This window comes from Topomyia yanbarensis, chromosome 1 (genome assembly GCF_030247195.1).
Source record: "Topomyia yanbarensis strain Yona2022 chromosome 1, ASM3024719v1, whole genome shotgun sequence".
Classification (NCBI taxonomy): domain Eukaryota; kingdom Metazoa; phylum Arthropoda; class Insecta; order Diptera; family Culicidae; genus Topomyia; species Topomyia yanbarensis.
In genome coordinates this window covers 108,193,064-108,212,101 of record NC_080670.1, presented here as the reverse complement: position 1 = coordinate 108,212,101, position 19,038 = coordinate 108,193,064, and the positions used below count along the sequence as shown (strand labels likewise).

The 19,038-nt window shown below is 36.0% G+C and overlaps 1 protein-coding gene across 2 annotated transcripts in view; it reads right to left on the bottom strand.

Moving 5' to 3' along the window:
• Positions 1–873: 873 nt before the first annotated feature.
• LOC131678537 (homeobox protein goosecoid) overlaps positions 874–19,038 on the bottom strand; it is a 338,362-nt gene continuing 320,197 nt past the window's right edge. For both annotated transcript variants that reach the window (XM_058958783.1, XM_058958835.1), the window contains one exon: positions 874–1,411. In XM_058958783.1, coding sequence (XP_058814766.1) covers positions 1,181–1,411 — 231 coding nt within the window. In that variant the 3' untranslated portion in view covers positions 874–1,180. The remainder of the gene's footprint in view (positions 1,412–19,038) is intronic.

Sequence of the window (19,038 nt, the reverse complement as noted above, 5' to 3'; positions counted from 1 at the left end):
TACTGGGCTAGGACATAAAGGTCTTCTCCATTGTAAAAAAAAAAAAAAAAAAAAAAAAACACATACATACACACATACACACACACATACAGACTTTTTCCGATCTCGACGAACTGAGTCGAATGGGATATGACACTCGGCCCTCCGGGCCGGGATTAGGTTGACGTTTTTCAGAGTGATTGCATAACCTTTCTATATGAGAAAGGCAAAAATGTGCAAAATCCAAAAAATTGAATCTTCGTCAAATTTTTTTTCGTGTTTGCATCAAATCTCGACGTTTTATGCACCTTGAATACATTTAGCATCAAAAATAAAAATTCTATTTTTAATTTTGCCTATAGTTTTTATGGGAAACTTCTGTGCGGCCGCACTCTTAAACCCGTAATTCCGGAACCAGAATTCCGATCGATCCAAAATTCAATAGCAGCCGATGGGAAGGTTGCACCTTTCATTTGAGACCAAGTTTGGGCAAATCGGTCCAGCCATCTCTGAGAAAAATGAGTGACATTATTTGACACATACGCACATACATACACACACACATACACACACATACACACACACATACATACACACATACACACACACATACAGACTTTTTCCGATCTCGACGAACTGAGTCGAATGGGATATGACACTCGGCCCTCCGGGCCGGGATTAGGTTGACGGTTTTCAGAGTGATTGCATAACCTTTCTATATGAGAAAGGCAAAAATGTTGCGTACGGTAATAATTGAAATAATCATTCGATGAGAAAGAATGAAAATAATTTAATTTTTAGAAAAAATGATCACAAATAATAATACACGTTTGTTGATTTTTTTAGACATTGTTTTATTGACAATTATAAGAATACAAAATAAAAATACAGATTTATGAAATTGCGTGAATATTTGAAAATTGTTTTAAAAATTCATTAGAAAAAGTTAGTATTTCCACAGATAACAGATGTTTAGGCTCGATTTGAATCGTGTGTTAATACCTGCTACTGAGATTCCGAATAAATCAGACGTCTGAACCTCGTTTGGCAAACGTTTGTAGATGGCGCAGTGATCGATACAATGCAGTTAGAGTGCAGCTGTCAAACACGTATAGAAAACAAGAAGAAATTTTGTCCTAGCCCAAACATCTGTTATCAGTGGTATTTCCAATTTTGACACAAACAACCCCTGCGCTGCGTATCACACAACCTCGACGTCAGAGATATCGTCACTGTAGCTAACGTCGTAGGTTTGATTTTCCAATATATCCTTCCGTTGCATTTCCGATTTGTATGGACTATATTTCTCAAGTATGCTTGTAGGAACTTTGGTAAACTTGCGAATTTTATTGCTATTTTCAAAGTTTGCAAATTGTTCTTGTTCTTCACGCCTCTGTTTCCGCCACTTAGCTCGTCTATTTTTGAACCACACCTGGAAAAAAAAAGCATAAAGAACGAATTAGAAAATCAAAACAGCTTATACATATTAGTGAGGTTATGTCACTCACTAACATGTGTCATTTACAAGGCTGAAAACTTGACATTTTTTGTGAACTTCATCAGCTTACAAACTTTCACGCTGCTGTCCGAGCAGGAAAGTCGTAGACGAATTTCATGGTTGGTGTGCGTATGAATGTCGTTCAATGAATGTAATATCTTTGGTGTGCATGAATGCCCGCTACACAGCAGTTTTGCTTCCGGTCACCAGAACTAGAAGAAGTCATTTCGAATTGCATTTATATGCGAAAGTTCGGTAAAAAATCAACACGACAACCCAGGTGCAAGGTTTTGGACATTTACAATGTACTGGGAGGGCCCGCCGATGTGTCAAAATTGAATTTTTTTCAACTTTTTAGTAGTAAGTTTTATATTGAAGGCGAACTCGTTGGCCATTCAAAATCAATAGTTTTGAACATTTATAATGTAGGGTTAAATTTTTTTCAACTTGTTCCTAATGAGTTTTATATTGAAGGAGAAGTTGTTGGCTGTTAAAAATCAATAGTTTTGGACATTTACAATGTACAGAGGGTCCGCCGATGCGCCAAAATGGATTTTTTTCAACTTTTTGGATATGAATTTTATATTAAAGGAGAAGTTGTTGGCCATTCAAAATCAATAGCTTTGGACATTTACAATGTACTGGGGCGGTGCTTCAATGTGTCAAAATTGAAATTTTGTTGTTGGCCATTCCAAATCAATAGTTTTGGACATTTACAATGTACTGGGGCGGTACGTCGATGCGTCAAAATTTAATTTTTCCAACTATTTAGTAATGAGTTTTGTATTGAAAGAGAACTTGGTGGCCATTCAAAATCAATAGTTTTGGACATTTACAATGTACTGGGAGGGTCCGCCGAAGCGTCAAAATTGATTTTTTTTTCAACTTTTTGGTAATGAGTTTTATATTAAGGCCCCCGTCGGGCAATCCGCCATTTTTCGTGTTTTTTGCGGTTTTTTATTTTATTTTCAAAGAAGATGACAAAATATGGAAAAAAGAAAAAAATCACGACCTAGATAATTGTTTTTAATATGAATTGGCCGAAATGGAAAATTCAAAATTTTCCAACTCGGAAAACTGTGTGCTTTTTCCGGTTGAAAAAGCACACAGTTTTTGCAATCATGTGTTTAAAATTTTGATTTTTCCAATACAACATAGCTAAACAATTTTTCTAGGACGTGATTTTCTCCGATTTTCCATATTTTCCGCTTTTCATTGAAAAATTTCCATTTTACTAGAAGCAGTTTTTCCACCCGCACAGACACAACTAAAGTAAAATTTGTATGTATAGGTGCGCAAAAGTGGAGCAATATTTTTAACCTGCTGTTTCTTCGATATTTCCTACAAAACTACCCAAGTGTTGCATATGTACGGATTCGTTAGAAACCAAGGAATCTGATGGTACAAAGAAAAACTCGTTTTGGAAAACTTCATAACAGTGTTTTTCAATTTTCTTCGCGATACGCAGTGTACCGTCGCACGCGAAACAGCGTGGAAAGATACGAAAAGAAAAACAAGTGTAGGGTGGGTGCTCCTATAGTTGAGGTGTACCAATAGTTGCAGTAGTGGGTTATACGCCTAACTAAGATACCAACCATCAACAAATATTTTTTTATCGATTCATCGCACTAAAATTATGCGACAATAAAACTGTTATCCTTGAAATTTGCTCAAATAACTATTGAAAAAAATTATTTTCTTAGAATTTTGAGCTCCCTTGCACCTATAGTTGATGTAGTGTACCTATAGTTGCAAGTCCCATAAGAAAGCAATGGGATTTGCAACAATAGGAACCGAAATTAGCGATTGCACCACTATTGGTACATGTGTTCCTATAGTGGTACAAGCGGTTTTGAATACATAAATTGGTTACTAAGCCATCTTTATATTTTTCCTATGAAGTAGGGACTGAAAGCTTTCGTTTAATGTAATTACATTGCCCATAGGTCTATTAATCGATTTTTTATCAAAAGTTTTCCTTAAGCATGCGACTATTGGTACATCCACCCTACTAAAAGTTATCCTTGGGTTGATGCAGATGGCGTGCTACGAAAGCTCGAAATATCGAAAGCTTTTAGCACAACTGTTTGTGAGTAATTCTGAATGTAGAAATAGTTGAAAATGATTTCAAATAAATTTCTCCATTGAAACTTGATGATTTTCGATTCTCTTGGGAGATCTATGATATTTTATTATTTTACGAGACTGAAACAAACCGCGATGCTATTTTATCTTTATACGCCAAATAATGGAAAAACATTTTCTATGTCGAATTTGCATGTTGATATTTGATGATTTTGAAACTAATGATCGTTTGAAACCAATGGTTTTGTGTTGAATTGATAACACATATTTAAAAACATCTTTGGCTTATTTCCAAACAATGATAGAGGCTTGCCAAATTGAAAATTATTTAGAAGTTCCATCCAGGGCTGGAAACGTGACTTTTTTTATGAACGTCATAAGCTTACAAACTTTCACGCTGATGCCCGAGCAGGAAAGTCATAGACGAATTTCATGGTTGGTGTACGTATGAATGTCGTTCAATGAATGTAATCTCTTTGGTGTGCGTGAATGCCGCCACACAGCAGTTTTGTTTCCCACCACCAAGGCTGGAAGAAGTCATTTCGAATTTTAATGCGAAAGTTCGGGAAAAAACCAATACGACAGCACCGATGATAGTTTGACTTCGGCTGCTGTGCATGTAAACGGACGAGAGAAAAGCAAAAACGTTCGTGCTGCTGATCGTGCCTGTTACATGTTCGTGAAAGTTCGGTTATTCGGCTTGCTGCCGTAGTTGGGTTTCGTTCGCCGGCTGTTGCAAATGTATGTGAATGCCCCGTGTGTTTTGCTTGCATCATCCGTTGCGTTGGAACTGTTGCAAATAAATTTCATAGCAGCGGCTCAAAATGAATGTAGTGAACGACATTCATGGCTCATATTTGCAAGATTGGAATGTGCGGCAGTTCGTTTTTCGCTTGCTGTATGAAAGGACTGCAAGCAAAATGTTAGCGGTCACATAGTATCGTTGAAAGGAAAGTTGTTGGCCATTGAAAATCTATAGTTTTGTATATTTACAATTCGCTGATGCGTCAAAATGAAAATATTTTCAACTTTTTAGTAATGAGTTTTATATTGAAGGAGAAGTTGTTGGCCGTTGAAAATCAGTAGTTTTGTACATTTACAATGCGCAGGGGGTCTGCCGATGCGTGAAAATGGAAATGTTTTAAACTTTTTAGTAATGAGTTTTATATTGAAGGGAAATTCGTTGGCCATTGAAAATCAATAGTTTTGAACATTTACAATGCCCAGGGGGGTCCGCCGATGCGTCAAAATGGAAATGTTTTCAAGTTTTCAGTAATGAGTTTTACATTGAAGGGAAAATTGTTGACCGTTGAAAATCAATAGTTTTGAACATTTACAATGCGCAGGGGGGTCCGCCGATGCGTCAAAATGGAAATGTTTTCAGCTTTTTGGTAATGAGTTTTATATTGAAGGAGAAATTGTTGGCCGCTGAAAATCAATAGTTTTGTACATTTCCAATGCGCATGGGAGTTCGCCGATGCGTCAAAATGGAGAAGTTTTAAACTTTTTAGTAATGAGTTTTATATTGAAAGGGAAATTGTTGGCCATTCAAAATCAATAGTTAAGTAATAATAGTTAAATTATGCGTAAATAACCACAAAACTGCTTTTTAGTTGAACAACAGTCTAACCAGTGGAGGTCTAACTAAAACACGGTCCAGTCAAGAGTTACGAACCAGAGAATAAACCCCAATAAAAAAAAATTATACACAAACTAACCCAGTCCAACGATTCCACATATTGTTTGGATGATACCCTGAACAGGTCGTTAGGCTCTTGGATCATTAGATGTTTATTAGGGAAGACTGTACAGATTTTTTTTTATTAGGATGCACATTTCCAACAAAGCTATCTGACAGCTCTGGAAAATTTTAATATGGAATCAAGATGTAAATGTTAGAAAGGTGTGAACATTGTCGCGTCTGGGTCAGGATTACCATATTCACAGATTTTTCTGTAATGTCACAGATTTTTTCACAATTTTTGATCACAGATTCTTTTTCACAGATGACAGATTTTTTGCATTTTGTCATCACAGATGGTAAAAAGATTTTTTTCGCCGAAACACAGATGTCAATGTGGCATCCCTGGTCTGGGAGTGTTTCTTGATAGCCAAATTGTTCGATGTTAGGTCAACACTAAGACAAGACGTGACAATCGGCTTCTTATTTTTCCTTCGATATTCTTCTTTTCGCGCATTTTCTTCCTGCCATCTTCCGAACAGTGTTGCTATTTTTATTAATGAAAATGAAAGCTTGTTAATTTATTTTATGCCGGCAATATTTTGTATCTTGAATCCACTATATTGGTGAATGGCACCGTTTTTCTATATCATGGGTGTTTAGTAAGGTTTGATGAAGCCAATTTCTGAAAAATTTTAGATTATATTGTGGTTTCTGTCTTATTTTTGTTAAAGATAATCAACCACGTATACGGTAAATGCATGATAAATACTTGTTTCACTTTGCCGTACAATTTCTTTTCAATTTAGTCATTTTTTCTTCTTTAACGATAATAATTTTATTTGTCAAAAGTAATGACAATCTTTTCTATAAATATTGCAACACTGCCAAACATCATTTCGCTATCTCTGCAGTAACATTGCGTACGGTAAAAAAGTCAGAATCAACCAATCAGGAGCTGGACCATTCTGACGTAAAATTGGAACAAAACGCCCCCCTATTGTCATGTCACGTGTTATTGAATCGTGTGAACGCTGTGACATCGAGATATTACAAATTTACATATATTCAGTTTTAAATTTTAGCGAACTCTGTGTTCACGAAGGACTACCTTCCAATGATCATTCTCTTGCATAGACCGTTTACAATATTAAATTATAGTCTCGTCAAACAGCAAGTGGCATAAACCCCAATATGATAACGGATAAGATTTTTACATATGTGACGCCAGTGTTTTGATTTTACATCCGACAGGATTGGGATGGCGTAAATACTACATCATTCTAAAAAACAAATCATTAATTGGAACAAATTGATTTGAATATAACAATTTAGCATTTTCAAGTTTTCTGAGTTTTTCAGAGTTTGCCACCAATAATCTTATTATACACATGCCTACACCTTATGATGATTACCTTGAAACGACTTTGTGTTTGTCAAATTGGTCACTCTTCGCATTTTTCTTTTGATACGCAATTCTCACTTCGACATAGATCTTTCATGAGGGCCTAAATCAGTGATGCCGCAAGTCCAGATTTATGTAGAAAGGTACAGATTTCTGAAGAATTTTTGGCACAGATTCTGTACGGTACCCGAATAAACATCTAATGATCCAAGAGCCTAACGACCTGTTGAGGGTATCATTCATACATTATGTGGAATCGTTGGACTATGTGGGTTAAAGTTTGTGTATAATTTTTTTTATTAGGGTGCAGATTACAGATTTTTGTAAAAAAGTACAGATTGGTACAGATTTTTTACATTACAGCAAGGTAAAATAATTTAACCCTGCGATGCATCCCAGTAAACAGTTGAGTTAGGCAGCAGTGATGGCAAGAATCTGAAGTGGAGCTGGTACTGATTGAGCTTGAACTGAAGCTGACATTATAATGCAATATGCGAGAAACATGCTTCTAGCAAATCAAAGGGATGATGTCTAATAAAAGCTGAGCGAATCTTCTCGGAGTGCATACGTTTACTCTGACGTACTCCATTTGAATTCCTGCAAGCCGGTTTCTCGCATCTTATTGATATTTCTAACCCCATCTCAGCTTCTCGCCGCTACTCTGTTGGCCACCGTTGGTTGGCAAACAAAGTGGCAGTGAAAATTTGAGCTGGAGCTGATATTGACATTACCCAGTCAAATTCATCCAGAATTCTAACTGGTTTCCCACACTACTTTTAAAGTGAACGGCAAGTTACGGCGCCGCCTTTTAGTTTACTGGGTTCTTGCGGAATTCCAGCTCAAATAAAACAACCGAGTCAGAATGTCTGGTTTGATTTCCCCGAATGGAAAATATGTAGAAGAAAAATGATTTTTTTAACAACCTCGTTATTGTTTGGGTACATAATCCGGTCCTTCTTTCGATAGAAGAGTGCAGATAGAAAGGATCCCGGTACAGATTTAATTGTGGCAATACTGGCCTAAATCGCTAATGTAAGAAAACCGAGTTTTCGCTACTATGATATTATGCGACTAAAATACTGCAAGGTAGCGGTAAAAATGATCGAAAACATTTCCTTTTGAGATTTCCACTATGGAAATATGCCAAAATGTAATGGTGGATTCTGAAAAAAGAATATTTTTGTTCATTTAATTGTTTCTTATGTATTGGCACAAAATTATTAATGAAACGATTTATTTTCCTGATGAAAGGAGAAAAATAATGAAAATTTTGTCTTGCAATACCATCATTCTGTAACTTGATTATGCTACTACCGCATAAAAAAGTTTCCATTATGTCACATTGGCGGTTGCCCGTGTGTATTGTAAATGTCCAAAACTATTAATTTTTAACAGCCAACAACTTCTATTCATTTTCAATGGCCAACAATTTCCCCTTCACTATAAAACTCATTACTGAAAACTTGAAAACATTTCCATTTTGACGCATCGGCGGACCCCCCTGCGCATTGGAAATGTACAAAACTATTGATTTTCAACGGCCAACAATTTCTCCTTCAATATAAAACTCATTACCAAAAAGCTGAAAACATTTCCATTTTAACGCATCGGTGGACCCCCCTGCGCATTGTAAATGTACAAAACTATTGATTTTCAGCGGCCAACGAATTCCCCTTCAATATAAAACTCATTACTGAAAACTTGAAAACATTTCCATTTTGACGCATCGGCGGACCCCCTGCGCATATTAAATGTCAAAACTATTGATTTTCAACGGCCAACGAATTCCCCTTCAATATAAAACTCATTACCAAAAAGCTGAAAACATTTCCATTTTAACGCATCGGCGGACCCCCCCCCCCAGCGCATTGTAAATGTTCAAAACTATTGATTTTCAGCGGCCAACGAATTCCCCTTCAATATAAAACTCATTACTAAAAAGTTTAAAACATTTCCATTTTGACGCATCGGCGGACTCTCCTACGCATTTTAAATGTCAAAACTATTGATTTTCAACGGTCAACAATTTTCTCTTCAATGTAAAACTCATTACTGAAAACTTGAAAACATTTCCATTTTGACGCATCAGCGAATTGTAAATATACAAAACTATAGATTTTCAATGGCCAACAACTTTCCTTTCAACGATACTATGTGACCGCTAACATTTTGCTTGCAGTCCTTTCATACAGCAAGCGAAAAACGAACTGCCGCACATTCCAATCTTGCAAATATGAGCCATGAATGTCGTTCACTACATTCATTCTGAGCCGCTGCTATGAAATTTATTTGCAACAGTTCCAACGCAACGGATGATGCAAGTAAAACACACGGGCCATTCACATACATTCGCAACAGCCGGCGAACGAAACCCAACTACGGCAGCAAGCCGAATAACCGAACTTTCACGAACATGTAACAGGCACGATCAGCAGCACGAACGTTTTCGCTTTTCTCTCGTCCGTTTACATGCACAGCAGCCGAAGTCAAACTAGCAGCGGTTCTGTCGTATTGGTTTTTTCCCGAACTTTCGCTTAAAAATGTCATTTGAAATGGCTTCTTCCAGCCTTGGTTCCATCAATTATCACATGTCACAATTTTTTGTAAGATTGGTTTTATTTCTCAGAAACCGATTTCCACACAGCATTGATGAAAACCTGATGAAATTTATAACAGTTGAAGCAAATATTTTCGACATTCCACAAATACCAACGAACGAATTTTTGGGATCCCTATAATTAATTTTCATACTGGATTTGACTGCTTTGAAACATTTTTGAACACAGATGTTGTTTCGTGTTTACAGAAATCTTAGCAAAGTTTCCTCAGATGCTCATGGAATAATTATCATACTGATACTTGGATTTAAAAAAATTTAAATGACGCATTTTGTGAGACTGTAAACCAAAATAATATATTTGTTTTGATAATATTTCTTTTTCTTTTGTTTTATTAAGATTCGAGAGTAGGTACCCAAGCAACCAGAAGTTCGGTTAATACTTAAAAAGCACACTTTAAAGTTCACATAAAGTTCTTAGCGAACTTTCAAGCTGCTTAAGCTTTGATGGAACTTGAAAGCTGCTTAAGTCGCTATTAGAACATAAAACGTACTGAAAAATTACTTAAAACGAGAAGCTTATGCAGCTCCCTTATACGAACTTTTGGTTGCTTGGGTATCACGAAAATCACGCTGAAAGCAACAACTTTTTTTTTGTTTCCATAGCGTTATTACGCCATGAAAATTTGAGTTTTTCAGGAAGTATATTTTATAACGGCCGTATCGTATTTCATTTATGAATCAATCAATAGTCCCGACCAGGACGATTGAAAATGAATCACTTGATAATATTTTATCGCTTTATTGAATATTAAAGTTCATTGAAATAAGGAAATAATAATTAGATCAATTTCATTTTTTCCTACTACGCTGATTCCTACTACGTGGATTCGTATTGTGCGGTACCCACCTAATAGGAATCACTTAGCTTATGGGATTTCGACTAATTGGGGCTCGAATATTTCATCTGCGTTAACATTTAGCACCATGCTTTATTTGGTAAAGTTGTTTTGTGTTTGCTTAGACCTACAATTTAGAGCAATTGGATATCCAATTAATTGATAACTGCAGCGCCAGGGGTGCTATACAATAGAGTAAATAAATCTAACCTCTCGTAAACGCAACTATCATTGAATAAGTTTAACGTGAGCGTACCAGCTTTCAGCACAATGTGGAATTTAGAATGTCACAAACGTCTAATAACTTAGAGGAGATGGTGCTCTCGGAAAAAATTTAGAGAAGGTTAAGAGCTACGCGATTATGGACAAAACTAATTGAAATAGATAGACCAGGCAGCACTAGTGAGCATGAATTATTTTTCAATTTCTGAATCTCGAGAACATTATTTAGAAGTGTGATGTCTTCGGCAATATTCATCAGCGAGTCGAGTGCTACCCGACGGCGAATAGATAATTACAGAATTCGCCCATCAGGCGGCGCTAGGGAGACTAAAACTTCCAATTCGTGTTAGGTAAAGTTTATTAATTTAGGAAAATGACGTTTACTGTAATGTAATCTTAGTCACAATTGAAGTTTTATAGCACGCTACAAGTGCAATCTAGGTTGCATGAGTGGATATAAAACAAACATAAAGCCTAAATTGTTACTGGGGCAAGGACTATTTAATGATGTAATGATTAAATTGGATATCACCCTCAAGGCGGCGCTAGTGAGCACACACTTTTTTATTTCAATATCCCAAAATAGGAAGGTGGGAAAAAATTTGGGAGGACTATCAAATTGATTTTTATTGTAAGAATTAATTTTCCTTAGAAAACTATACAGAATGATTCTGTTTCACTATACTGCATCAAACAAAAATTTTAAAATGTATCGTCATGTGTTTTTAAGTAATTTCCATGATCATTAGTGAAAATTGGTGGATTGGACAAAAAATTGGGAGGACTATAAAATTGATTTTTATAGAAAGAAATATTTTTTTTTACGAAACCTTGCCGGATGATTTTGTTTGCCTATCCTGTATCCATCAGAAGAAGAAAATTTTATTGCCATGTGTTTTCAAGAAATTTCCATGATCAGTAGTGGAAATTGGTGAATTAGAAAAATTGAGAGGACAATAAAACTGATTTCCATTGAAACAATTGTTTTTGCTTAGGAAACCTTGCCGAATGATTTTGTTTGCCTATCTTGTATCCATCAGAAGAAGAAAATTTTATTGCCTTGTGTTTTCAAGAAATTTCCATGATCAGTAGTGGAAATTGGTGGGTTGGAAAAATTGAGAGGACAAAAAAAATTGATTTCTCTTAAAACAATTGTTGTTGCTTAGGAAACCGTGACGGATGATTTTGTTTGCCTATCTTGAATCCATCAGAAGAAGAAAATTTTATCGCCGTGTGTTTTCAAATAATTTCCGTGATCAGTAGTGGAAATTGGTGGATTGGAAAAAATGGGAGCACGATCAAATTGATTTTTATAGAAAGAATCCTTGCAGAATGATTCTGTTTGCCTATCTTGTATCCATCAGAAGATGAAAATTTTATTGCCATGTGTTTTCAAGAAATTTCCATGATCAGTAGTGGAAATTGGTGAATTAGAAAAATTGAGAGGACAATAAAACTGATTTCCATTGAAACAATTGTTTTTGCTTAGGAAACCTTGCCGGATGATTTTGTTTGCCTATCTTGTATCCATCAGAAGAAGAAAATTTTATTGCCTTGTGTTTTCAAGAAATTTCCATGATCAGTAGTGGAAATTGGTGGGTTGGAAAAATTGAGAGGACAAAAAAAATTGATTTCTCTTAAAACAATTGTTGTTGCTTAGGAAACCTTGACGGATGATTTTGTTTGTCTATCTTGAATCCATCAGAAGAAGAAAATTTTATCGCCGTGTGTTTTCAAATAATTTCCGTGATCAGTAGTGGAAATTGGTGGGTTGGAAAAAATGGGAGCACGATCAAAGTGATTTTTATAGAAAAAATCCTTGCAGAATGATTCTGCTTCCCTATCCTGCATCCATCAGAAGAAGAAAATTTTATTGCCATGTGTTTTCAAGAAATTTCCATGATCAGTAGTGGAAATTGGTGGGTTGGAAAAATTGAGAGGACAATAAAACTGATTTCCATTGAAACAATTGTTTTTGCTTAGGAAACCTTGCCGGATGATTTTGTTTGCCTATCTTGTATCCATCAGAAGAAGAAAATTTTATTGCCTTGTGTTTTCAAGAAATTTCCATGATCAGTAGTGGAAGTTGGTGGGTTGAAACAAAATTGGGAGGACGATCAAATTGATTTTTATAGAAAGAAATATTTTTGATTACGAAACCTTGCATAATGATTCTGTTACCCTGTACTGCAAGGTGAGAAATGTATCACCATGTGCATGTGTTTTAAAGAAATTTTCATGACAAGTCAAAGACAAGAAAAAGACAAGACAAAGACAAGACAAAGACAAGACAAAGACAAGACAAAGACAAGACAAATACAAGACAAAGACAAGACAAAGACAAGACAAAGACAAGACAAAGACAAGACAAAGACAAGACAAAGACAAGACAAAGACAAGACAAAGACAAGACAAAGACAAGACAAAGACAAGACAAAGACAAGACAAAGACAAGACAAAGACAAGACAAAGACAAGACAAAGACAAGACAAAGACAAGACAAAGACAAGACAAAGACAAGACAAAGACAAGACAAAGACAAAGACAAGACAAAGACAAGACAAAGACAAGACAAAGACAAGACAAAGACAAGACAAAGACAAGACAAAGACAAGACAAAGACAAGACAAAGACAAGACAAAGACAAGACAAAGACAAGACAAAGACAAGACAAAGACAAGACAAAGACAAGACAAAGACAAGACAAAGACAAGACAAAGACAAGACAAGACAAAGACAAGACAAAGACAAGACAAAGACAAGACAAAGACAAGACAAAGACAAGACAAAGACAAGACAAAGACAAGACAAAGACAAGACAAAGACAAGACAAAGACAAGACAAAGACAAGACAAAGACAAGACAAAGACAAGACAAAGACAAGACAAAGACAAGACAAAGACAAGACAAAGACAAGACAAAGACAAGACAAAGACAAGACAAAGACAAGACAAAGACAAGACAAAGACAAGACAAAGACAAAGACAAGACAAAGACAAGACAAAGACAAGACAAAGACAAGACAAAGACAAGACAAAGACAAGACAAAGACAAGACAAAGACAAGACAAAGACAAGACAAAGACAAGACAAAGACAAGACAAAGACAAGACAAAGACAAGACAAAGACAAGACAAAGACAAGACAAAGACAAGACAAAGACAAGACAAAGACAAGACAAAGACAAGACAAAGACAAGACAAAGACAAGACAAAGACAAGACAAAGACAAGACAAAGACAAGACAAAGACAAGACAAAGACAAGACAAAGACAAGACAAAGACAAGACAAAGACAAGACAAAGACAAGACAAAGACAAGACAAAGACAAGACAAGACAAAGACAAGACAAAGACAAGACAAAGACAAGACAAAAACAAGACAAAGACAAGACAAAGACAAGACAAAGACAAGATAAAGACAAGACAAAGACAAGACAAAGACAAGACAAAGACAAGACAAAGACAAGACAAAGACAAGACAAAGACAAGACAAAGACAAGACAAAGACAAGACAAAGACAAGACAAAGACAAGACAAAGACAAGACAAAGACAAGACAAAGACAAGACAAAGACAAGACAAAGACAAGACAAAGACAAGACAAAGACAAGACAAAGACAAGACAAAGACAAGACAAAGACAAGACAAAGACAAGACAAAGACAAGACAAAGACAAGACAAAGACAAGACAAAGACAAGACAAAGACAAGACAAAGACAAGACAAAGACAAGACAAAGACAAGACAAAGACAAGACAAAGACAAGACAAAGACAAGACAAAGACAAGACAAAGACAAGACAAAGACAAGACAAAGACAAGACAAAGACAAGACAAAGACAAGACAAAGACAAGACAAAGACAAGACAAAGACAAGACAAAGACAAGACAAAGACAAGACAAAGACAAGACAAAGACAAGACAAAGACAAGACAAAGACAAGACAAAGACAAGACAAAGACAAGACAAAGACAAGACAAAGACAAGACAAAGACAAGACAAAGACAAGACAAAGACAAGACAAAGACAAGACAAAGACAAGACAAAGACAAGACAAAGACAAGACAAAGACAAGACAAAGACAAGACAAAGACAAGACAAAGACAAGACAAAGACAAGACAAAGACAAGACAAAGACAAGACAAAGACAAGACAAAGACAAGACAAAGACAAGACAAAGACAAGACAAAGACAAGACAAAGACAAGACAAAGACAAGACAAAGACAAGACAAAGACAAGACAAAGACAAGACAAAGACAAGACAAAGACAAGACAAAGACAAGACAAAGACAAGACAAAGACAAGACAAAGACAAGACAAAGACAAGACAAAGACAAGACAAAGACAAGACAAAGACAAGACAAAGACAAGACAAAGACAAGACAAAGACAAGACAAAGACAAGACAAAGACAAGACAAAGACAAGACAAAGACAAGACAAAGACAAGACAAAGACAAGACAAAGACAAGACAAAGACAAGACAAAGACAAGACAAAGACAAGACAAAGACAAGACAAAGACAAGACAAAGACAAGACAAAGACAAGACAAAGACAAGACAAAGACAAGACAAAGACAAGACAAAGACAAGACAAAGACAAGACAAAGACAAGACAAAGACAAGACAAAGACAAGACAAAGACAAGACAAAGACAAGACAAAGACAAGACAAAGACAAGACAAAGACAAGACAAAGACAAGACAAAGACAAGACAAAGACAAGACAAAGACAAGACAAAGACAAGACAAAGACAAGACAAAGACAAGACAAAGACAAGACAAAGACAAGACAAAGACAAGACAAAGACAAGACAAAGACAAGACAAAGACAAGACAAAGACAAGACAAAGACAAGACAAAGACAAGACAAAGACAAGACAAAGACAAGACAAAGACAAGACAAAGACAAGACAAAGACAAGACAAAGACAAGACAAAGACAAGACAAAGACAAGACAAAGACAAGACAAAGACAAGACAAAGACAAGACAAAGACAAGACAAAGACAAGACAAAGACAAGACAAAGACAAGACAAAGACAAGACAAAGACAAGACAAAGACAAGACAAAGACAAGACAAAGACAAGACAAAGACAAGACAAAGACAAGACAAAGACAAGACAAAGACAAGACAAAGACAAGACAAAGACAAGACAAAGACAAGACAAAGACAAGACAAAGACAAGACAAAGACAAGACAAAGACAAGACAAAGACAAGACAAAGACAAGACAAAGACAAGACAAAGACAAGACAAAGACAAGACAAAGACAAGACAAAGACAAGACAAAGACAAGACAAAGACAAGACAAAGACAAGACAAAGACAAGACAAAGACAAGACAAAGACAAGACAAAGACAAGACAAAGACAAGACAAAGACAAGACAAAGACAAGACAAAGACAAGACAAAGACAAGACAAAGACAAGACAAAGACAAGACAAAGACAAGACAAAGACAAGACAAAGACAAGACAAAGACAAGACAAAGACAAGACAAAGACAAGACAAAGACAAGACAAAGACAAGACAAAGACAAGACAAAGACAAGACAAAGACAAGACAAAGACAAGACAAAGACAAGACAAAGACAAGACAAAGACAAGACAAAGACAAGACAAAGACAAGACAAAGACAAGACAAAGACAAGACAAAGACAAGACAAAGACAAGACAAAGACAAGACAAAGACAAGACAAAGACAAGACAAAGACAAGACAAAGACAAGACAAAGACAAGACAAAGACAAGACAAAGACAAGACAAAGACAAGACAAAGACAAGACAAAGACAAGACAAAGACAAGACAAAGACAAGACAAGACAAAGACAAGACAAAGACAAGACAAAGACAAGACAAAGACAAGACAAAGACAAGACAAAGACAAGACAAAGACAAGACAAAGACAAGACAAAGACAAGACAAAGACAAGACAAAGACAAGACAAAGACAAGACAAAGACAAGACAAAGACAAGACAAAGACAAGACAAAGACAAGACAAAGACAAGACAAAGACAAGACAAAGACAAGACAAAGACAAGACAAAGACAAGACAAAGACAAGACAAAGACAAGACAAAGACAAGACAAAGACAAGACAAAGACAAGACAAAGACAAGACAAAGACAAGACAAAGACAAGACAAAGACAAGACAAAGACAAGACAAAGACAAGACAAAGACAAGACAAAGACAAGACAAAGACAAGACAAAGACAAGACAAAGACAAGACAAAGACAAGACAAAGACAAGACAAAGACAAGACAAAGACAAGACAAAGACAAGACAAAGACAAGACAAAGACAAGACAAAGACAAGACAAAGACAAGACAAAGACAAGACAAAGACAAGACAAAGACAAGACAAAGACAAGACAAAGACAAGACAAAGACAAGACAAAGACAAGACAAAGACAAGACAAAGACAAGACAAAGACAAGACAAAGACAAGACAAAGACAAGACAAAGACAAGACAAAGACAAGACAAAGACAAGACAAAGACAAGACAAAGACAAGACAAAGACAAGACAAAGACAAGACAAAGACAAGACAAAGACAAGACAAAGACAAGACAAAGACAAGACAAAGACAAGACAAAGACAAGACAAAGACAAGACAAAGACAAGACAAAGACAAGACAAAGACAAGACAAAGACAAGACAAAGACAAGACAAAGACAAGACAAAGACAAGACAAAGACAAGACAAAGACAAGACAAAGACAAGACAAAGACAAGACAAAGACAAGACAAAGACAAGACAAAGACAAGACAAAGACAAGACAAAGACAAGACAAAGACAAGACAAAGACAAGACAAAGACAAGACAAAGACAAGACAAAGACAAGACAAAGACAAGACAAAGACAAGACAAAGACAAGACAAAGACAAGACAAAGACAAGACAAAGACAAGACAAAGACAAGACAAAGACAAGACAAAGACAAGACAAAGACAAGACAAAGACAAGACAAAGACAAGACAAAGACAAGACAAAGACAAGACAAAGACAAGACAAAGACAAGACAAAGACAAGACAAAGACAAGACAAAGACAAGACAAAGACAAGACAAAGACAAGACAAAGACAAGACAAAGACAAGACAAAGACAAGACAAAGACAAGACAAAGACAAGACAAGACAAAGACAAGACAAAGACAAGACAAAGACAAGACAAAGACAAGACAAAGACAAGACAAAGACAAGACAAAGACAAGACAAAGACAAGACAAAGACAAGACAAAGACAAGACAAAGACAAGACAAAGACAAGACAAAGACAAGACAAAGACAAGACAAAGACAAGACAAAGACAAGACAAAGACAAGACAAAGACAAGACAAAGACAAGACAAAGACAAGACAAAGACAAGACAAAGACAAGACAAAGACAAGACAAAGACAAGACAAAGACAAGACAAAGACAAGACAAAGACAAGACAAAGACAAGACAAAGACAAGACAAAGACAAGACAAAGACAAGACAAAGACAAGACAAAGACAAGACAAAGACAAGACAAAGACAAGACAAAGACAAGACAAAGACAAGACAAAGACAAGACAAAGACAAGACAAAGACAAGACAAAGACAAGACAAAGACAAGACAAAGACAAGACAAAGACAAGACAAAGACAAGACAAAGACAAGACAAAGACAAGACAAAGACAAGACAAAGACAAGACAAAGACAAGACAAAGACAAGACAAAGACAAGACAAAGACAAGACAAAGACAAGACAAAGACAAGACAAAGACAAGACAAAGACAAGACAAAGACAAGACAAAGACAAGACAAAGACAAGACAAAGACAAGACAAAGACAAGACAAAGACAAGACAAAGACAAGACAAAGACAAGACAAAGACAAGACAAAGACAAGACAAAGACAAGACAAAGACAAGACAAAGACAAGACAAAGACAAGACAAAGACAAGACAAAGACAAGACAAAGACAAGACAAAGACAAGACAAAGACAAGACAAAGACAAGACAAAGACAAGACAAAGACAAGACAAAGACAAGACAAAGACAAGACAAAGACAAGACAAAGACAAGACAAAGACAAGACAAAGACAAGACAAAGACAAGACAAAGACAAGACAAAGACAAGACAAAGACAAGACAAAGACAAGACAAAGACAAGACAAAGACAAGACAAAGACAAGACAAAGACAAGACAAAGACAAGACAAAGACAAGACAAAGACAAGACAAAGACAAGACAAAGACAAGACAAAGACAAGACAAAGACAAGACAAAGACAAGACAAAGACAAGACAAAGACAAGACAAAGACAAGACAAAGACAAGACAAAGACAAGACAAAGACAAGACAAAGACAAGACAAAGACAAGACAAAGACAAGACAAAGACAAGACAAAGACAAGACAAAGACAAGACAAAGACAAGACAAAGACAAGACAAAGACAAGACAAAGACAAGACAAAGACAAGACAAAGACAAGACAAAGACAAGACAAAGACAAGACAAAGACAAGACAAAGACAAGACAAAGACAAGACAAAGACAAGACAAAGACAAGACAAAGACAAGACAAAGACAAGACAAAGACAAGACAAAGACAAGACAAAGACAAGACAAAGACAAGACAAAGACAAGACAAAGACAAGACAAAGACAAGACAAAGACAAGACAAAGACAAGACAAAGACAAGACAAAGACAAGACAAAGACAAGACAAAGACAAGACAAAGACAAGACAAAGACAA